This window comes from Sodiomyces alcalophilus (genome assembly GCF_042370955.1).
Source record: "Sodiomyces alcalophilus JCM 7366 unplaced genomic scaffold ACRALscaffold_1, whole genome shotgun sequence".
Classification (NCBI taxonomy): domain Eukaryota; kingdom Fungi; phylum Ascomycota; class Sordariomycetes; order Glomerellales; family Plectosphaerellaceae; genus Sodiomyces; species Sodiomyces alcalophilus.
This window is the reverse complement of record NW_027263532.1, coordinates 2,548,293-2,567,399: the sequence shown is the minus strand read 5'-3', so window position 1 is coordinate 2,567,399 and position 19,107 is coordinate 2,548,293. Positions and strand designations below refer to the sequence as shown.

At 55.0% G+C, this 19,107-nt stretch overlaps 6 protein-coding genes across 6 annotated transcripts; 3 read left to right on the top strand and 3 right to left on the bottom strand.

The window, feature by feature from the left end:
• Positions 1–68: 68 nt before the first annotated feature.
• On the top strand, positions 69–7,954 carry ACRALDRAFT_1046570 (uncharacterized protein; the record flags this gene model as incomplete). The annotated part of the gene is made up of 6 exons (XM_071015456.1): positions 69–434; positions 509–660; positions 723–1,119; positions 1,194–5,921; positions 5,987–6,402; positions 6,467–7,954. 6 exons carry the CDS (start codon positions 69–71, stop codon positions 7,833–7,835), a joined length of 7,428 nt encoding a protein of 2,475 aa, XP_070879171.1. The 3' UTR covers positions 7,836–7,954.
• A 15-nt stretch (positions 7,955–7,969) lies between these two features.
• Positions 7,970–10,894, bottom strand: ACRALDRAFT_205838 (uncharacterized protein; the record flags this gene model as incomplete). Its single annotated transcript, XM_071021840.1, has 16 exons — positions 7,970–8,023; positions 8,115–8,145; positions 8,251–8,268; positions 8,358–8,390; positions 8,464–8,578; positions 8,615–8,674; positions 8,722–8,794; positions 8,829–8,855; positions 8,920–9,085; positions 9,321–9,393; positions 9,510–9,597; positions 9,695–9,960; positions 9,995–10,147; positions 10,185–10,246; positions 10,293–10,440; positions 10,510–10,894. 16 exons carry the CDS (start codon positions 10,892–10,894, stop codon positions 7,970–7,972), a joined length of 1,752 nt encoding a protein of 583 aa, XP_070879170.1.
• Positions 10,895–11,874: 980 nt separating this feature from the next.
• ACRALDRAFT_205840 (uncharacterized protein) lies at positions 11,875–13,136 on the top strand (the record flags this gene model as incomplete). The annotated part of the gene is made up of 6 exons (XM_071021842.1): positions 11,875–11,926; positions 12,309–12,521; positions 12,548–12,574; positions 12,640–12,745; positions 12,816–12,965; positions 13,019–13,136. The coding sequence occupies 6 exons, from the start codon at positions 11,875–11,877 to the stop codon at positions 13,134–13,136; spliced, it is 666 nt and encodes a 221-aa protein (XP_070879169.1).
• A 636-nt stretch (positions 13,137–13,772) lies between these two features.
• Positions 13,773–14,355, top strand: ACRALDRAFT_1059949 (uncharacterized protein; the record flags this gene model as incomplete). Its single annotated transcript, XM_071016148.1, has 2 exons — positions 13,773–14,109; positions 14,177–14,355. A coding segment is annotated over exon 1 (262 nt), but the record flags the coding sequence as incomplete, so codon positions are not given.
• Positions 14,356–15,233: 878 nt separating this feature from the next.
• Positions 15,234–16,921, bottom strand: ACRALDRAFT_1059950 (uncharacterized protein; the record flags this gene model as incomplete). The annotated part of the gene is made up of 2 exons (XM_071016149.1): positions 16,627–16,921; positions 15,234–16,560 (listed from the first exon to the last, which is right to left on the bottom strand). Coding segments are annotated over exons 1-2 (1,391 nt in total), but the record flags the coding sequence as incomplete, so codon positions are not given.
• Positions 16,922–17,149: 228 nt separating this feature from the next.
• On the bottom strand, positions 17,150–18,915 carry ACRALDRAFT_1059951 (uncharacterized protein). Its single transcript, XM_071016150.1, has one exon. It carries the CDS (start codon positions 18,625–18,627, stop codon positions 17,296–17,298), a length of 1,332 nt encoding a protein of 443 aa, XP_070879166.1. The 5' UTR covers positions 18,628–18,915; the 3' UTR covers positions 17,150–17,295.
• Between the last annotated feature and the right edge of the window lie 192 nt (positions 18,916–19,107).

Below are 19,107 nucleotides of genomic sequence, written 5' to 3'. Positions count from 1 at the left end.
GACACGCCAACGGACATGCCAATGGTGACTCTCACGCCAATGGTGTCAACGGTACCGACGGCCTGCACATGGACAACCCCAACGAGAAGGCCATCCCCATCGCCATCTGCGGTATGGGCCTTCGACTTCCCGGAGGACTGTCGACCCCTGAGGAGTTCTGGGAATTCCTCGTCAACAAGGGCGACGCGAGAGGCCGCGTCCCCGAGACACGTTACAACGTGTCGGCATACCACGAGACCTCGAAACGACCAACCACTGTCGCCACCGAGTATGGCTACTTCCTCGGCGAAGACGTAAAACTCGGTGCCATGGACACAAGTCGCTTCTCCATGAGCCGTGCCGATGTCGAGTACGCCGACCCTCAGCAGCGGCAGTTGTTGGAAGTTGTTGCCGAGGCCCTTGACGACGCCGGCGAGGCCAAGTTCAGAGTACGTGTTGTGTCTTCCTTGCTTTGCCATGGTAGTGGAAAAATCCGCACAGAATGCTGACAGTGACTTTGTAGGGCAAGAAGATTGGATGCTACTTCGGCAACATGAATGAGGACTGGGGCGAGATGATGAACAGGGACCCCCTGTGGCATGGTGCCAACAAGATTGACGGTTACCAAGACTGGATGCTTGCCAACCGCATCTCGTACGAGTTTGGTCTGACCGGACCAAGGTATGTTTTGCAGAAACCCCTTACTCATGGAGGGAAGGCAACAGGCGACTGACACTACGTAGCATGACCATCCGTACAGCCTGCTCATCGGCTCTGACTTGTCTCAACGAGGCCTGCCATGCCATTCAGCGGGGCATCTGCGAGAGTGCCATTGTGGCAGGTGGCAACTTGATCCTGGCGCCCGGAACGACCCAGCAGATGACGGAGAAGGGCATCTTGTCCCCGGAGGGCTCGTGCAAGACTTTCTCTGCCGATGCCGACGGCTATGCCCGTGGTGAGGCATTCACGGCTGTGTACGTGAAGCCTCTCGACGCTGCTATTCGAGATGGCAACCCGATCCGGGCCGTCATCAGGGCCGCCGCTGCCAACTCCGATGGCAAGACTCAGGGTATCACGCAGCCCAACGGGTCTGCCCATGAGGCGATGATCCGTCTGGCCTATAAGCAGGCTGGTATCACGGTAAGTGGTCGATGATTCCCCCGCCGGCTGGACGAACGAGGCACACGAGGCTGACATGTAACCCATTTTCTCAGGATTTCTCCAAGACGGCGTACTTCGAGTGCCACGGAACTGGCACTGCAGTGGGCGACCCCATCGAGACCGGAGCCGTCGCCAACGTCTTCGGAGACCACGGCATTCACATCACCTCCGTGAAGCCCAACGTCGGCCACACCGAAGGTGCCTCTGGCCTGGTGTCTCTCATCAAGGCCGTCATGTCCCTGGAGAACCGCACCATCCCTCCCAACATCAAGTTCAACATCCCCAACCCCAAGATTCCCTTCGCCGAGCGGAAGCTCACTGTTCCTGTCGAGCCAACGCCCTTCCCCGAGGATCGCGCCGAGCGTGTCAGTGTCAACAGCTTCGGTCTCGGCGGCTCCAACGCCCACGTCATTGTCGACTCGGCCCGCAGCTTCGGCATCCCCAAGCCAGCGCCCCGGGACAGCGAGCGGGAGTCGGACCCCCAACTTCTTCTCTTCTCCGCTTCTTCTGCCCCGTCACTCAAGTCCATGATCGGTAACTACGAGAACTGGATCGCGACGAACCCCGACGCCGCCGAGAAGCTCCCCGATCTCGCCTACACTCTCGCCAACAGGCGTGAGCACCATGCCCACCGCTCCTTCAAGGTCGCGGGTACCAACGACATCCCGGCGTCCCAGGGCAGGAAGATTCCGGCCCAGCCCGTGAACCTGGTCATGGTGTTCACTGGTCAAGGCGCACAGTGGCCTCGCATGGGCCGTGAGCTGCTCCTTCGCGATGATCTCGTCTTCCAGCAGACCATCCGAACCCTCGACAAGTACCTCGAGGAGATTGCCGAGCCCCCCCAGTGGACCATTGAGGGTGAGCTGCAAAAGTCGGCCCGGACGTCGCGTGTCCAGCTGGCGGAGCTCTCCCAGCCGCTGTGCACCGCCGTTCAGATCGGCCTGGTCAACCTCTTGGCCAGCGTCGGCGTCGAGCCCGCCGCCGTTGTGGGCCACAGCAGCGGTGAACTTGCCGCCGCCTACGCCGCCGGCGCCCTGACCGCAAAGGAGGCCATGATCGGCGCCTACCAGCGTGGACAGGCCGCCAAGCTCCAGAACAGGAAGGGCGCCATGGCCGCTGTCGGCATGAGCTGGGACGAAGTCGAGCCCTACCTGAATAAGCCCCATGTCGTCGTCGCCTGCGAGAACTCGCCCAAGAGCGTCACTCTTTCCGGTGACGCCGACGAGGTACAAGCCGCCGTCAACCGTATCAAGGAGGACCATCCCGACATCACGGCCCGTCTGCTCAAGGTCGAGAAGGCGTACCACTCGTACCACATGCAGGAGATTGGAAACGACTACAACGCCATGATTGAGCCGCACCTTGAGGGCAAGCAGGCCGTCAAGCCCTTCTTCTCCAGCGTGACGGGCACCGGTGAGCCCGAGCAGCGCAAGCTCGACGCCAAGTACTGGCAGCAGAACCTCCAGTCGCCCGTGCTCTTCAGCCCCGCCGTCGCCGGCGTGATCAAGCACATCAAGAACCCGGCCTTCATCGAGGTTGGCCCCCACGGAGCCCTGGCTGGCCCCGTGCGCCAGATCTTCGCCAAGGCGTCCGTCTCCCCGCCATACCTGTCTGTCATGACCCGTAACGAGGATTGCGTCGAGTCGTACCTCGCCGCCATTGGCAAGCTCTTCGAGCTGAACGTCTCGCTCGACCTCGAGGCCGTTACCCCCGTCGGCCAGACGCTCCCCAGCCTGCCGCGTTACCCCTGGCACTACGAGGCCGAGTACTGGACCGAGTCCCGTATGTCGGCCGAGTGGAGAAACCCCAAGTTCCCCCGCCACCCGCTCTTGGGACGTCGCCAGCTCGAGAGCACCAGCCTCGAGCCCAGCTGGAGGTCCCTGCTCAACATTGAGGACGCACCCTGGCTCCGCGACCACCAGGTCCAGGGCGCCGTTGTTTTCCCTGCCGCCGGCTACTTCGCCATTGCCGGCGAGGCCATCCGCCAGCTGACCGGCGTCGAAACGTCGTACAGCCTGCGCCATGTGGTGCTCAGCCAGGCACTGATCCTGCAGGACGGTGCCGACACCGAGGTGGTCACCAACCTGCGTCCCCACCGCCTGACCGACTCGGCCGATAGCCAGTGGTGGGAGTTCACCATCGCCTCCTACAATGGCAACTCGTGGGTGAAGCACTGCGTCGGCCAGGTCTCGGCCGTGGAATCTGCCGAGCCGGTCCAGGTCGAGGAGGTCAAGTCGCTTCCTCGGAAGCTGGATACCATGAAGGTCTTCCACATCCTGGACAAGGCCGGCATGGGCTATGGACCAGCCTTCCAGCGCCTGGACAACATCACTGCGGGCACCCTGGAGACCAAGGCGGTGAGCAGCGTGACTCGCGATCTGAACGGAGACGAAGACAAGTATCACCTGCACCCTACCGTCATTGACGCGGCCCTTCAAATGGGTCTCGTCGCCGCCAGGTCCGGCAAGCTCGATGCCAGCAACTGTGCCGCCATGCCCACCTTGATCGAGGAGGTGACCATTTTCAACACCGCCGCCGACGCCGAGATGACCGTGGCCGCGTTGACCGATGTGCAGCCTGGCAGTGGCGAGATTCGTGGTCACTTCCAGGTCATTGCCGATGGCAAGGCTGTGCTGAACATGCCCAAGGCCGCCTTCACCCCCATCGAACAGGGCGACAAGGACGTTGTGCACAAGCTCCCCATCACTGGACGTATCAGCTGGATGCCTCACATTGACTTTGTCGATGCGGCCTCTCTCATCAAGCCCGAGTTTGACGGCGAGAAGTGGACCCCCCTGCTGAACGAGCTGGCCGAGCTCTGCTTCATCTTCTTCCAGAGGTGCATCGAGGGCGTCACGCTGTCGGAGAACCCCACCATCCAGAAGTTCGCCGCCTGGGTCGGCCGCCAGTTCCAGGCCGTCGCCAAGGATCACCCCGGACACGCGCTCGATATCCCGCAAATCGTCGACCGGGCCCATGCCATCGGAGAGATCACGGCTGGGTCGCCTCTTTCTCCCTGCGCCGACTCCATCCTCGAGATTGGCCAGTTCATTGTCGAGCTGCTCACGGGCGACAAGGACATCTTCGAGGTCCTCTCCAAGGATGATCTCCTGACCAGGCTCCTGGCTGCGGCCAACACCGTCAACCGCTCGGCCTTTATCAAGACTCTGGCCCACGCCAGGCCCAGCCTTCGTATTCTGGAGCTCGGTGGCAGCACGGGACAGATGACCGCCCCTCTGATGAAGGACCTGCTCCTCCCCAACGGCGCTTCCCTTTACTTCAAGTACACCTACACCGACCCCACGACCGACTTCTTCGCCGACGCAAAGAAGCGCTTCCAGGACCTGGACAACATTGAGTTCCGCACGCTCGACGTCAGCAAGGACCCGGCCGAGCAGGGCTTCAAGGAAGAGGACAAGTACGACCTGATCGTCGCGACCAACTTTGTCCACGCCACGCCAAGCCTGTCCGACTCCCTGAGCAACATCCGTAAGCTTCTGGCACCCGGCGGCCATCTCCTTCTGCAGGAGCTCGACCCGGCCTCCAAGTGGATCAACTGCATCCTCGGCTTCCTGGATGACTGGTGGGTGGGCGAGAACGACGGCCGCCCCGATGAGCCCTACGTCTCCCCCGACCGCTGGGAGGTTGAGCTGAAGCGCGCTGGCTTCGCTGCGCCGGCCGTGCTGCACGACGCCCCCGCGCCATACCAGATGAGCGCCGTCATGATCGCGAGACCCGAAGAGGACGTCAACCCCACCCCCAGCAAGACTGTGACTGTGCTGGCCTACGAGCTCGACGGGAAGAATGTCGACGTCGTGAGCCAGAAGCTTGAGAGCCTTGGTTACACCGTCGACAAGCGTCGCTTCGGCGATGAGCTTCCGGAAGGGTCCAACGATGTGATCAGTCTTCTTGACGAGCAGGGTCCTTTCTTCGAGGACATTGACGAGAGCCGCTTCACGACTCTGCAGCGGATTCTCGCCAACATTGGTGAGAAGGGCCTGTTCTGGGTCACCCGCCCGTCGCAGATGCAGTCCACCGACCCACGGTACGCCACTGTCGTCGGCGCCATCCGCTCCATCCGTCACGAGGACACCATCGACTTTGCCACCTGCGAGGTTGAGGACGTGAATGCATCGCTCGACCGGGTCATTGACGCCTTTGTCCACTTCCAGAACAGATACGAGGACGAGTTCTTCCGGCCCAACTATGAGTATTCCATCATCAACGACACGATTAATGTTCCTCGCTTCTACACCTTCACTTTCGGCGACGAGCGGGTCGCCAGCCGTGTCGCCGAGGAGCGCGTATCTCTTGTGGCCGAGAAGCCGGGCCGCCTGTCCTCGCTGACCTGGGAGTCGCATCGGTCCGAGCCCCTGGTTGGAGACGAGGTTGAGGTCGAGGTCTTCCATGCCGGTCTCAGCTCCAAGGTACGTTTACGCCTCTTGCCTAGATTTGCTTTCCATGATACTCTCGTACTAACTCGACTTCACTCACAGGATGTCGCTGAGGTTATGGGCAACAGCCCGTACCCTGCCGGAGGTCTTGGCCGAAGCGCCAGTGGCAGAATTTCCGCCGTTGGCCCCGACGTCAAGGACTTTGCCGTGGGCGACCGCGTCATCGGCCTTGGGTCCGGCAGCTTCTCTTCGCACATGCGCACGTCCGAGGCTCTGGTTGAGAAGATCCCCGACAGTATCTCGTTCGAAGAAGCGGCCACTCTCCCGGCTGCTTACGCCACGGCCCTCGCGGCTCTGTACAACGCCGGAAACCTGCAAGCCGGACAGGTAAGGAGCCCAACCAATTTATATTCCCGACTGGAAGGAATACATATGCTGACACTTTCGCGTAGTCTGTTCTGATTCACAACGCCACTGAGGACGTCGGCTTGGCTGCCCTGCAACTTGCAAAGGCGCTGAGGGCTGATATTTACGCCACTGTCGGCACTGAGGACGAAGTTACCTACCTCGTCGAGAAATTCGGTCTCCTGAAGACTCGCATCTTCTCGTCGCGCGACGACAGCTTCCTGAACAAGATCTTGGAGGCGACCGGTGGCGAGGGTGTTGACCTGGCCCTGAACTCACTGTCTGGCGACCTCCTGCACGCCACCTGGAAGTCTGTCGCCGAGTTCGGCACAATGATTGAGATTGGCACGGCAGACCTCGTTGGTGCTGGCAGATTGGGCCTGGACGCGTTCCTGGGTGGCAGGACCTACACTGGCGTCAACCTCGAGGCTCTCGTGGCCAAGAAGAAGTCGGTCGTCAAGGGGTAAGTGAAAGCCGTCGAAGCATCCCCTACCGCTCTCAATCTGATAACTGACCATGAAGCGTAGACTGCTGCAATCCACTGTCAAGCTCTTGACCTGGGGCAACATTGTTCCCATCGCTCCTCGTGTCGTTTACGAGGCCTCGGCCGTGGAGGATGCCATCAAGCATGTGCAGGAGAACAAGGACACGAGCAAGGTCGTCCTTCAGCTCCGAGACAACGATGGTGCTCTCAAGATCGGCGCAAGCCCTGTCAAGGTCGCCGACGACACCTTCAAGGTCGACCCGACGGCCTCCTACATGCTAGCCGGTGGTCTAGGTGGTATCGGAACGGTCATCGCCAGACACCTTGTGGAGAACGGCGCGCGCCGCATTGTCTGCCTTTCGCGAAACCCTGGATCGCGTCCTGAGGACAAGGACACCATTCGCGAGCTCGAGAGCATGGGCTGCGAAGTGGTGCTCGTCAAGGGTGACATGGTGAACAGGGACGACATCTTCCGCGCTGTCCAGCAGGCGCCCAACCTGAAGGGTATCCTGCACTCGCCCATGCTTCTCCAGGACGAGGCCTTCCGGAACATGACGATCCAGCAGTGGATCAAGGCCACTGGCCCCAAGGTCAAGGGAGCCTGGTACCTGCACGAGGCCACGGTGGAGGCGGGCATCGAGCTCGACTTCTTCGTCTTCCTGTCGTCCATGTCGGGTATCACCGGACAGCCCGGCCAGGCCAACTACGCCGGTGCCAACACGTTCCTGGACGCCTTCGCCCTGTGGCGTAACAGCAACGGGCTGGCGGCGTCGTCCATCGACATTGGTGCCGTCGCCGACATGGGATACGCGGCTCGTGACCAGCAGCTGCTGCAGAGGCTCCTGAGGAACGGTTACTCGGGCGTCACCGAGTCGGAGATGATCGAAGCCTTCCGTGCGGCCGCCTCGTACACGGTGCCCACGCTGGACATCGACACCAAGACGGCGCCCTTCTCCCACCAGAACACCTTCGCCACGGGCTTCGGCTCGGACAAGTCCCTCAGCCACCCCGACAGCCGGCTGCACTGGAAGAAGGACGTCCGGATGGCCATCTGGCACAACATCAGCGACGGCGACGTCGACGCGGCGGGTGCTGGCGGCGATGATTTCAAGACGTACCTCGCCACGGCCAAGAGCGACCCGGAGATCCTCGGAAAGCCCGAGACGGCCAACCACATCGCGCTGGAGATTGGAAAGCAGCTGATGAGACTGCTGCTGAGGCCCGATGACGACCTCGACATCACCCTCCCCGTCCAACAACTTGGTCTCGACTCGCTGGTGGGCATCGAGCTGCGCAACTGGTGGCGACAGACGTTCGCGTTTGACATTAGTGTCATCCAGCTTCTCGGCTATGGTACTCTGGAGGAGCTTGGCAAGCAAGCTGTGATTGGGCTGACCAAGGCGGCGAAATAATGGGTTTGTGAAGAATGAACGCTAAATGTTGTTTATAGAATATTGTTTCGATGTTTCTGTATCTCTTTTGTCTTGTTTGTTTCTTATTTGGCGTTATATGACATAGACATCTGTTTCATAGCAAATCCAAGTTGTTAGACATTCACGATATTGGGGACAATGTGAAAACGTACATGTAGCGCCTGTTGCTGTAACGGGTGCGGAACAACGATATTCCGAGATGTAATTTGGCGAGGGTAACATTTGCCGCAAGATCTCAAGGTAGGATTCTACACACACGTCCGAGTCAATTGAATCAACGGATTTACGCCTATTTTGAGATCAGTACTGCCGGTACCCGGGCCTAGATTTCCATGTTAATATATAACATGATTTGAAGGGAAACACCGATTTTTATAGTGAAAATCATGAAAACATGGTTAGAATCATGTCGCTCCCAGAAATCATGTCCAGGGGTAACATGGAAATTTGCTAGTTTATATGCTGATTGGTTAGAAATTTATGTGGCTTAAGATAACTGACCAATTAACGACATTCATGGTTATGAAGATGTACCTCGATTAAAATGAGGTACCATCAATTGAAATGTACACGACGCACCCAGCCTCCTGTCCCCTCAACTTGCTATCCAGCCACCAGTTCAATATCAATCAATTGATTCCCGTTGTGGAAGAGGGTCCTGTGTGGAAGAGGTCCTGTTGTTGTGGAAGAGGTTAGCTTGATGGGACTCTGTGGATGGGACTCTGTGGATGGGACTCTGTGGATAGGACTCTGCTTACCTCTGTTATCGTGGAAGAGGTCCTGCTGCTGTGGAAGAGGTCTGCTGTGGAAGAGGTTAGCTAGATGGGACTGCTTGATGGGACTCAGTGGATGGGACTCTGCCTACCTCTGGTATCGTGGAAGAGGTCCTGCTGCTGTGGAAGAGGTCTGCTGTGGAAGAAGTTAGCTAGATGGGACTGCTTGATGGGACTCTGTGGATGGGACTCTGCTTACCTCTGCTATCGTGGAAGAGGCCTGCTGCTGTGGAAGAGGTCCTGCTGCCGTTAGAGTGGTTCTGCTGCTGTGGAAGTTAGCTCTTCGTCACGATCTCTAAGGGGGTGGGAGGACTCTGCCTAGGAGGGCTGTTGTTGTAGGAGGGCTGTTGTTGTAGGAGGGCTGTTGTTGTAGGAGGGCTGTTGTTGTAGGAGGGCTGTTGTTGTAGGAGGGCTGTTGTTATAGGAGGGCTGTTGTTGTAGGCTGTTGTAGGAGGGCTGTTAGGTGGAAAAGGAAGATCTTAAAGGAAAAGAAGATCCTAATCGTATTGAGTCACACGGCAGAATAACCACCGCCTACGCTGCTACTCCTGCCTCCCGAAGATATCGTGGAATCGCGGAAGGACCTACTGCCTGTTATATAAGGTAGGTAGGTACGACCCTTAGCCCCTTACTCGCTATTGGTTGGTTTCTAGGTTATTTGCCGGTTAACATGGATCCACGCCTTCGGGACATGATTTCGATGCATGTTGACATGATTTTGATCCATGTTAGCATGATTCTATGCAAGTTATCTATTTTTTGCCCTGGAAAACCCATGGTTATCATGATTCTAGGCATGAAATAAGTACCCCTACATGGAAATTCTGATCCTAGGACCCCCGCTAATGATACTCATTGTATTACGTTCTACAGGTCGAACGCTGCTGCAATATCTGTAATACCATGCTATGCATCCAGATACTCCCAAACGCCTTGTCATGCCTGGCATGTCCCTCGTCATCGCGAGACTAGACATGGCCACTAAAGGATGGTGGCCCGAATGCCACTAGCCTCCATATCGCGAAGGACACGATCCATGCAAGTAATATATGTTGTATCCAGCACCTCCTTGTCCTTACCAACCCCAGCCGACACGATGCCCACTATACGACCGTCCAAGTCCCAGACGGCCGTCCCCGAATCACTAGGTAGGGAGAAAGCCTGTTGCGGACCTGTCTCCGGGTGGAAAACGATGATCACGCAGATTTCCCAAGTCGGAATGTTGGTTGAAAGGTGTCGAGTGACAGACTTGACGTCGTTCATGATGCCGAAGGTCAGGTCGGACTCCCCGCCATACTTCCCTACTATCCTCTTATCCTGCGCCAACGGTCCTGTTCCTCGTGGTCAGGAAACTTCATTAAGTACCGGTCAAGTTTCTCCTGTGCGGACTTTGCCGCGTTAATCGCGTCTCTGGCCTGCTGCGGGATGTTCTCGCTGGTGGGAACGTCTTGGCTAATAAAATGTCGCGATGAGAGCTAAGAATCCCAACGGTAAACCTTTCCTGTGTCGCTGTCGTATCTGAAAACAACGTGCCGACAGGTGAGAATCGCGGTACAGGGCTCAAATGACCAGGTGTCGGGATTGGTCGGGGCAATTCGGAGGTAGATACCCTTCGTTCTGGCGTAGTTTATCCATGCGTCGGGAGTTAGACGAGCCCCAATACAGTCGGATAAGTGTCGTAGTGGAGCTATAAGTTTCCTGAAAATCGGTGGCGCCCCGGTGAGTACTTAAAAGATCCCAGGGTCGCGACTCGCCAGAGTAGAGGCAGTGGGAGTCGTCCATCGCAGCATCAAAAACGGTTGACGAGAGGTCTCCGAACTAGGACTCCTTGATCTCGACTTCAATATCGTTAATATCAAAGAGACTCAGGATCGCCTTACAGTCCGACGCGACAGGGTAGGCAGCTTCCCACGTAGCCGAGCCAGGATAAACTGTGATGAACATAACGACAGGGAGAGTCTCCGGGTCAGACTGGTCGGAAATCGATTCTCCCACACGGAAGATATCAATGGCGACCCAGTGAAGGCTCTCGACGGCGTCTATAATCCGAGAAGAAAGATCCTCGCCTTCTCTCCAATGTTCGGCAATAGGATGCTTGCCGCCAACTGGTACCAGAAACTTGTAATATCCCCAAAGGTCTTCGCGCGTCTTGGCCCACTGCTTGGTGCCAGTACGAGCAATAAGCTTTGGGCATGAGGGCAGGCCGCGAAAGTAGCAAAGTTGCTCCCATTCGGAGGGCGCCGATGGGGTGTTGTCGAAATCCATTGATGATGGCGTTGTATTCCGTGTTCGTCTAGAAAGATCGTACTATCTGAACGGGCTCGTACGTGCCTTGGCCAAGTGCGTGATGTGGAAGAGGGAGGGGTCGCCAGAGGATGTTCCAGTATGTATAGTAATAGCCCCATCTACCGATTGAGTTATGGTTATTCACTGTGGACTAACTTTATCATGCCACAGACAAGGTTTTAGCCTCAAGAACCTGTATATCCTTTCTCCTTAATAAACTCTAAGGGGCGTATAATATTTACTTACCTTTTAGATCGAATGCTTTTAATCCCTTAGTATTTATAGAGTACTCCGTGACATAGACTTTAGAGGTTAGGGTCTCGGGAGAAGTTAAGGGATACAGGAGAGGCGGGATATTCCGACTATAATTCTAATATATATACTCGTTAATTATTATCTAGCTATTATTTTTTACCTTAGTAAAGGAGATAGCGGTATAATACATCGTTATAAAATAATAGGAAATAATAATACAGGAATAAAGATTTAGGAATATAACGTATATATAGACGTAGGCGTAGAAGAGGTTATAGAGCTATTTCTATAATTAGCGTTAAACAGAGCAACAAGAGCAACAAGAGCAACAAGAGCAACAAGAGCAACAAGAGCAACAAGAGCAACAAGAGCAACAAGAGCAACAAGAGCAACAAGAGCAACAAGAGCAACAAGAGCAACAAGAGCAACAAGAGCAACAAGAGCAACAAGAGCAACAAGAGCAACAAGAGCAACAAATAAACAAATAAACAAATAAAAAGGGTAGTATAGTTAATGTAAACAGTTTGCAGTATCATCTCTCTTTGCTTAGGAAAGAACTAGGCAACTGTCTTTGTCACACTTGCCATTTCTTGCCCTACATACCACGATTATACATTCCGGTAGAGCATTGTCTTTTCTTCATCAATAAAGATACGTGTTTCTGTGTGCCTTGTCTATGCTCTGACATAATCCGAAAACACCAAATGGATGCCTTCAGAGGCAAGTTCCGTCTTATCCTGTGTAATTACGAATTCTGTGCCATCTGGTCCCTTTGCCTTGCAAACGAAATACGGTCTAATCTAGCTACTTTTCTTCTATGCTCCCTTTCTCTGAAAGAAGTACTTAGAGTCTATTATGCTACTATTGTTTCTGTGGTATAAAGCAATTGCTGTACTGTCTTTTATATCCTGCTAGGCTACTACTACGATTATCTCCGTCGGACCTGCCTTCTCCTTTAGCTGCCTCCTTCCCCTACTATCCTTTTATATTTTATTCCCTTCCCATCGGCTACCTCCGTCTATGTTTCCAATTCACCATTATAATACTCTCCAAGCTCCTTCCTCTATTGCTTTTTAAAAATTTCCCTATATCACTCTGCAATACTTCGTCGCATAAAACCCAGATCTTTCTCATTCAGTCTCTCCTTGGTTTTTTATCGTCTCTATACTCACCAACCTCATTACAAGAAGCCATCGGAAACGCCTACTTCTAAGCCCGCAGCCTGAAAAATTGAGAATCATGGCCAACGAAACACCCAGTGCCACGGTCACCACGCCTGCGGCCATCTTCGAACCATTCGTGCCTCCCGCCAGGCCTGGACACGATATGGCCCGGACTTCTTTGAGGCAAAGTGGACCGAGGAAATGCAGTGTCCAGTCCCCACGCCCTGCCCCCGGCCCAGGCGTGTGTTCATAATATCACCTGCACCATTCCTCCTACTGACGGCAGTAGTGCTGCGGCCACCTGAGCGCCGTTTGCAATTTCAGCCGCTTCGTTCCTCATCACACTCATTGGCGCAGGAGCTTCTTCAACTTCGTGCGGAAGCTATTCTGCAAACGACCCTTACCCAACGCTGTAGACGATAGCGCAGCTAAGGCCAAGGCCAGCGCCGCCAAGGCTAAGATGGTGTCAACATGGCTCTTAGCGGTGTCGACATGGTTCTTGGCGGTATCGACATGGTTCTTGGCGGCGTCAAGAGCCATGTCGACACCGCCGAGACCCATGTCGATCCCGCTAAGGCCCACGTTGCGAGCTGTGTCAAACTTGAGGATAGGTGTGACGCCCTCGAGACAACGTGCGCCGCCAAAGTCAAGATATTTACTAGGAAGTTGGTGGAAGGAACGGCAGAATTCCGAATTGGTCGTGTATCATCGGTGGGTGGGCACTGCGACATATACCTCAGACGCTGGGAGAAGGGACAGGGGAAGGTCAGTGGTCCCTTGATGTATTTGTGGGCGGCGCCTGATGGAGTCCTATGCTATGGCTGTAACTTTAATAAACACCTTCCCGACTAAACTTGTGTGTTTTTCACTATTTGTATTTACTTTGTAAGAAGTAGACGATAATCCCATTGTATTGAGGAGTCACGGAATTCAACAAGAGGCACGTTACTAGTTATGCCGACTACTGTTTGGTTACTCCGACTGACAACTGTATCTCTAATTGGTTCTAATCTTCTTATCAATCTCGTCAACCTACGTCGTTAATCGATATCGTTAATAATAATCCACGGATACAGGAGGCGGCGCGTTCCTTTGCCTAAGATGGCAACAGGTGTGGACATGGGCGTGGAAGAGGAAACCGACGACAAAGAGAACGAGTCAATCAAGCCGGTAATCTTGCTCGTGTGCGAATATAATTCTGCCGGGTCAATATTCAATCATTTCTTAATGGCGTAGTGTGGCCTGCGAGCGAACGTGTAATATCAATAATATTGATATTACCACCACCATCACCAATGCAAATTCCGGTAACAATAAACGTCACCATCACGATTCGCTTATATAAATAGCCATAGACGGACGCATCTCAAAACCCAGATCTCCCGCTTACTTCCATCCCTTGAAACATTTCCAGCACACCACACTGTTAAACATATCCACGGCCACTTCGCGTTCTTTGCCCTTCCTAAACATTTTGGAAAGTACAGACGACTACTACTACTCTACAAATCACCATGGCCTTAACACTCTGCGAATTGTCGACGGTGATGTCCGTCATGGCGATCATTATCACCTTCTTCAAGGAATGCGTCGTCCCGTACAATAACGACAAGATGTTGGGCGATATCGCCAAAAACGCCAAGATTGTCGCCGAGGCCGCTAAGACGGCTACCGATGCGGCTAAAACGGCTACCGATGCGGCAAACACGGTTGTCGATGCAGCCAAGACGATCGCTGATGCCGGCAACACGGCTAAGACGGCCAAGAATGCGGTAAGTGGCCACTGACTTCCGGGCCGCCGTTAAGATCCCTGCCTGACAAGTCGCCTCTCTACAACATACAGTAGCCTACACCACTAGCCTCTGATTCCTGAGGCTTTGCACATATCATCTCGGCTACAGCATGTTCATTGGCGATGAGGTCATCGGAGGAGGCTGTACACCAAACGGAACAGGGCAGGGCGGGCGGAAAGTTCCGGGCAAAGATAGCCATAAATATAAGAATGGCATTCCTATGTCCTCTTATTATCGAAGACTTATCCGAGTTCGTAGGGACAGCCGTGGTCAATGCTCGCCTGCCAACAAACTGTCTACAAGACCCTAATCGAGAACGACTTTTGGCACACTTGGACGCCTCGTACAAGCTCGAGCACACCGTACTCTTCCCCAGGCTTGACGTTGACCTGTCTAGGATCCAGGCGGCGATCCCTCACGACATTGTTAAGGATGGAAAAGTGTTCCTGGAGCAGTGCGCTGAAAGGTACACCGGGGCCAACGAGCAGATTGGCAACGCTGGTTGGATACATCGTAGATACGTCACTGGAGGGCCCGGGTCATTTTCCATGTCTTAGCCTGGGAGTAACAACTTGGATGGCAGAAGTCTCGCCGCCGACGGCTTCAGTGTGGTCAATGTGTGCGGCAGGGAGTGTGTTTAATAGGAAATATAACGATGGGTAGCAGCAGTGACTTCGATAGGTCGCTGGTCCTTTCCATTTTGGAGAGGCCAGCCGTACATCATTTATACTCAATGTCTCGATCAACCCTACTCTCTAGAATTTTCCTTGTACGTGAAAAGAAAAGGCCCTTATACTGACTGCGTCTTAATCTCTGGTTACCTCCACTTTGGTCCAGTGAATTCCTGCCACATTTTACATGACTACTAGGTACGATAGTACGATCGTAGTCAAGTCCAACATCTTTTAGCTGATAGTTTTTACGGATCCCTGGGATTTATAGAAGGCATCCCATGATATAAATTAATGTTAATAGCTCCTTGGCCTCCTCTTTGCAACAATTGCTTAGCCCTCGAGCTCGGGCCAGACGTTAACTCTTATTAAGTTAAAGGGATGGATTAATTGGAACTGTAGTCGGAATATCCTAATATCGCCGTTGAAATAAGGGGCCTTACTAACGACCCGGGCTTGGTGACTTATGGGCAATGTATTGGTCAGACTGTCAGAAGACTAACCTATATATCGATGTTGACAGTTGGACCTCTGGACTGGCTCTGGACTCTGGTCAAGACCAGATTCTCTGTTCGAGTTTTGCCCTACGCCGTTTTCCGAGGCCTTTCCTTTCTTTCCTTTCGCCCAATAATTCTGGCCTCGGTCCCAGTTCGAAATTAAACTCCTTGCAAGAAGGCCAGACCTTCCATCTTGCGAAGAGTTGGCCATTTTCCTCCAGGATCTGCCGTAGCAATTCACCCCGATCCTCGACAGCAACAGGCCATCCATCTTGCCTATACGGCTCCATAACCTTTAACGCTTCCCTAATCCATTGCTCTGCCTTACTCTCCTCCTTAAGCCTGCCCGCCTCTACCATCCGCCGCTTCAGATCGTCGATATGCTTCTCCCTCTCTATCTCCGTCTTAAACGCGGCACGCAAGACATCTAAAAGCAAGTGCGATCGCATTGCATAGTCCAGATTACCCATGCTCGCATCGACATTCTCCGTCTCTTTCACCGCAACAGCTGCCAAGAACGGAAGCTCCTCTTCACCTCCAACCTCCGGGTCCCACCCTCTGCGCCACCCCATATAACCCGTCCCACCGTCCGGCAACCCGCACCACCATATTTCGCTCGGGCGCGACCCATCCAAATCCGGCTTAAGAGTAGGAACGCCATACGAATTCTCCCATCGTTCCCGCGAGTAGTCTTTCTCCCACTCCCATAGATCGTACCAGCCTTGTGCGACGAGATAACCGAACCTGTAGTGTTCCCATATGTACTTACCAATAGGGATATCATTATCGTCTATCTTCATAACCGCATGGAGCCAGTAGCTGGCTTGCGTCTCCGAGTAGGGTTGAATGTGAGGGTAATCCTTCCGTTGGCGGGAGATGGTCTGCTGGAGGGTGGAGAGGGCGATCTCTATAATGGTTTCGAGGGGGAGGGGGCCCGGCTGTCTCTCGTGCGTCCTCGCGACGTTATATGCCCAGCGGGGGAGTTTAGTGAAGTGGCCGATGCCTTTCTGTCGCGGACCCCCTAGCGGGTCGCTAGAGTCTGGTAGGTCTTGCAAGTTAGGGAGGCGGTAGAAGCGAGCCGATATTGGCTGCGCAAGGAACTCCGGCGAGTAGTACTGCTTCCAGGCGTCCTTGTTAAGCAACTCGTGGTAGCGGGCGTAGAACGCGTCAAAGTCGTCTTCTTTAAGAAGGTTATTGGAACGCAGCTGGTCGGTCCAGCGGTAGGTACCGGCTGCTATTTGGGCTAGGTAGAATATATCGAGAGTGCTTTCTGCATATTAGTTTTCCTCTCGAACAGAGCAGGGAGTTTCTACTTAGCAGCCATGATCGCACCGGTTGAATTTCAAGTCCCCCTCGCCAAATGACCACCCGTACTTGTGGAGTCCTTCAACAACGCCGAATACTCCATGGTCAAATCCGCCGTATCCCCACAAGCCTTCATACAAGTAGATGAATGCTATTCGCAAGACTTGGTCATGGCTATTGATCGTAATTTCCCCACTTTCGGCCTTCGCCCAGAATTCTTTAGCATTAAGGTGGCTCATGATGGTGATGATCACGGTCTGTACCAGTCGGTGGACGTTGTTGTGTACGTGAAATTAAGGAGGTGGGGATCCTGAACTGCGCGGTTTTCGGACTACGGGGTTTAAGTGTAGGGAGTAGAAGCGGACCCTCAAGAATACTTCGTACATGTAGGCAGCCATCCAATCCGGAACGGAATAACCCGTTCCTCCTGTTTTGGTCCAGCCTGTGCAACAGATCGTTCTACAGAGTCAATTACAGCACTGTACAGTAGTTCTTCCGGCTTTTTTCAGGAGTGTAAACGGTGGCTTTAGTCTGTCTGCTGGGAGTTCTCATGAGATGTCGCGCAGCGTTCTGGTGACTACCTAGATTGGTGGAGGGAAAACGTGGGATCAGAGGTACAGTTAGAGAATCCATAGGAACTTGGCTGAGAGCCAGAACTGGCAAGGCTTTATTCTCTATTCAACATGGCGTACTCGATTATACATCCGTCTGTGCCTTCTTCATCTCGCCCTTCATACGGGTGATGGTTCCCGACCCCCCATAGGTAAGGCCGGTATACACCATGGCGATGCTGGCGCCCGCATTGAGGATGCGGAGGGCCTGCTCGCCGTTGGTGATGCCACCCGTAGCGAAGATGACCTTCTGCTCCGGATCACGAGCTCGCTCTTCGCCCGAGGTCGCAGCGGTCTCGTCCGCCTCGCCGGCGGAATGAAGAGTCTGCGCATCGAGCATCTTACGATACCTGCCGACGAGATCCAGGGTTCGGTCGAACATGGCGGGCCCAGAGTAACCACCCTCTTCCATCAGGGCCTGCTGTTCCCGGGACGTCAGCTTAACGCCGTCTGGGATCACACCGGTCCGTCGTCTGGTGGTGTTGCCGACGATGACGCCGTCGACTCCGCTCGCGCACACGGCCTGCACGATGCCCTCCATCTGCGTATCCTCGTCCTCATCAGGCGACACCTTGACCATCACCCTGGGCTTGGTATTTCTGTCGGTCTTGCGAGCCTCGTCGACAACAGCGGTGAGAAGCGTGGTGAGGGGCTCCACCGCCTGCAGGTCGCGCAGGCCCGGGGTGTTGGGGCTGCTGACGTTGACGACCAGGACGTCGGCATAGCGGGCGAGGGCGCGGACGCAGTAGACGTAATCGGCCGCGATAGCGTAGACGTCGCGCTCGTCGGTGCGTTTGTTCTTGGCGATCTGGACGGCCAGGAGCTTGCCGGGGGCCAGACTCCCGGGGTTGACGCCGGCCTGGCCGTCGAGGACCTCGGATTCCGACAGACCAACGGCGCGGGCAAAGATGCGAAGGCGTTCACGGAGGCGGCGGGCCATGGCGTCGGCACCCTCGGAGTTGAGGCCGTAGCGGTTCACCATGCCATCGAGACCGACTACGCGGAAGACGCGCGGGCGAGGGTTTCCCTCCTGGGGGAACGGCGTGCAGCCGCCCACCTCGACGACGGCGGGCCCTAGCGCAAAAAGAGCGTCGGGGATCTCGGCGTGCTTATCGAGGCCGGCCGAGATGCCGATGGGGTTGGAGAGGGTCGTGCCGAAGACCTCGACGGCGAGGGAGGGGTCGGAAACAAGGGTGGGATCACGCTCGCGCGGGTGCAGCCCTAGATCATATAGAGTCTTGAGAGCCGTGGTGCCGGCATGATGGGCGTCCTCTGCGTCGGGGAAAATGGCCCGGAGCAGTGGGGGGACGAGCCAACGGTGGACCGAGGCGCGGGTGTCGGTGGCGTACAGGTAGGCTAGGTAGAGGGAGCCGGCGATGGCACTTCCGAAGAGGATTGTTTTCGCGCGAGCCGCCATCGCAGAGTCGGTTAAGGTCGAGGTAGAAGACGATGAAGAGGACGAAGAGGAGGACGACGACGAGGAGGAGGAAGAGGAGGCATGGCGTCGGGAGAGGTGGTTAGGTAGTCTTCGAGGTCGTGTGCTTGATGAAAAGGCGGTTTTGGTAGAACGCAAGGCCAATTGCGGGCGAATGCACCGCAGAGAAGGTGACGCCATGGCCAAGAACAAACGCCGTCACAACCTGGCCACTAGAGAGGGCGATGGTGGCCGGACTTCAATGCGTATCCTGCGGGTGATGTCGAGGTGAAAATCATCGTGGGGTCTCGACAGGATGATTTCGGCTCTTTTCGGACACAGTGCATCACAGTATGCATTGAGTACAATGGATACGGTGTTGACGCGTGATTATGTAATCCGTTTGGTTGAATTCGTGGGCAAGGTGATTCTTGGGCGTCGGCCCTAATTTCATAGCATCGTCGTTACTCATCATTGTCGTGT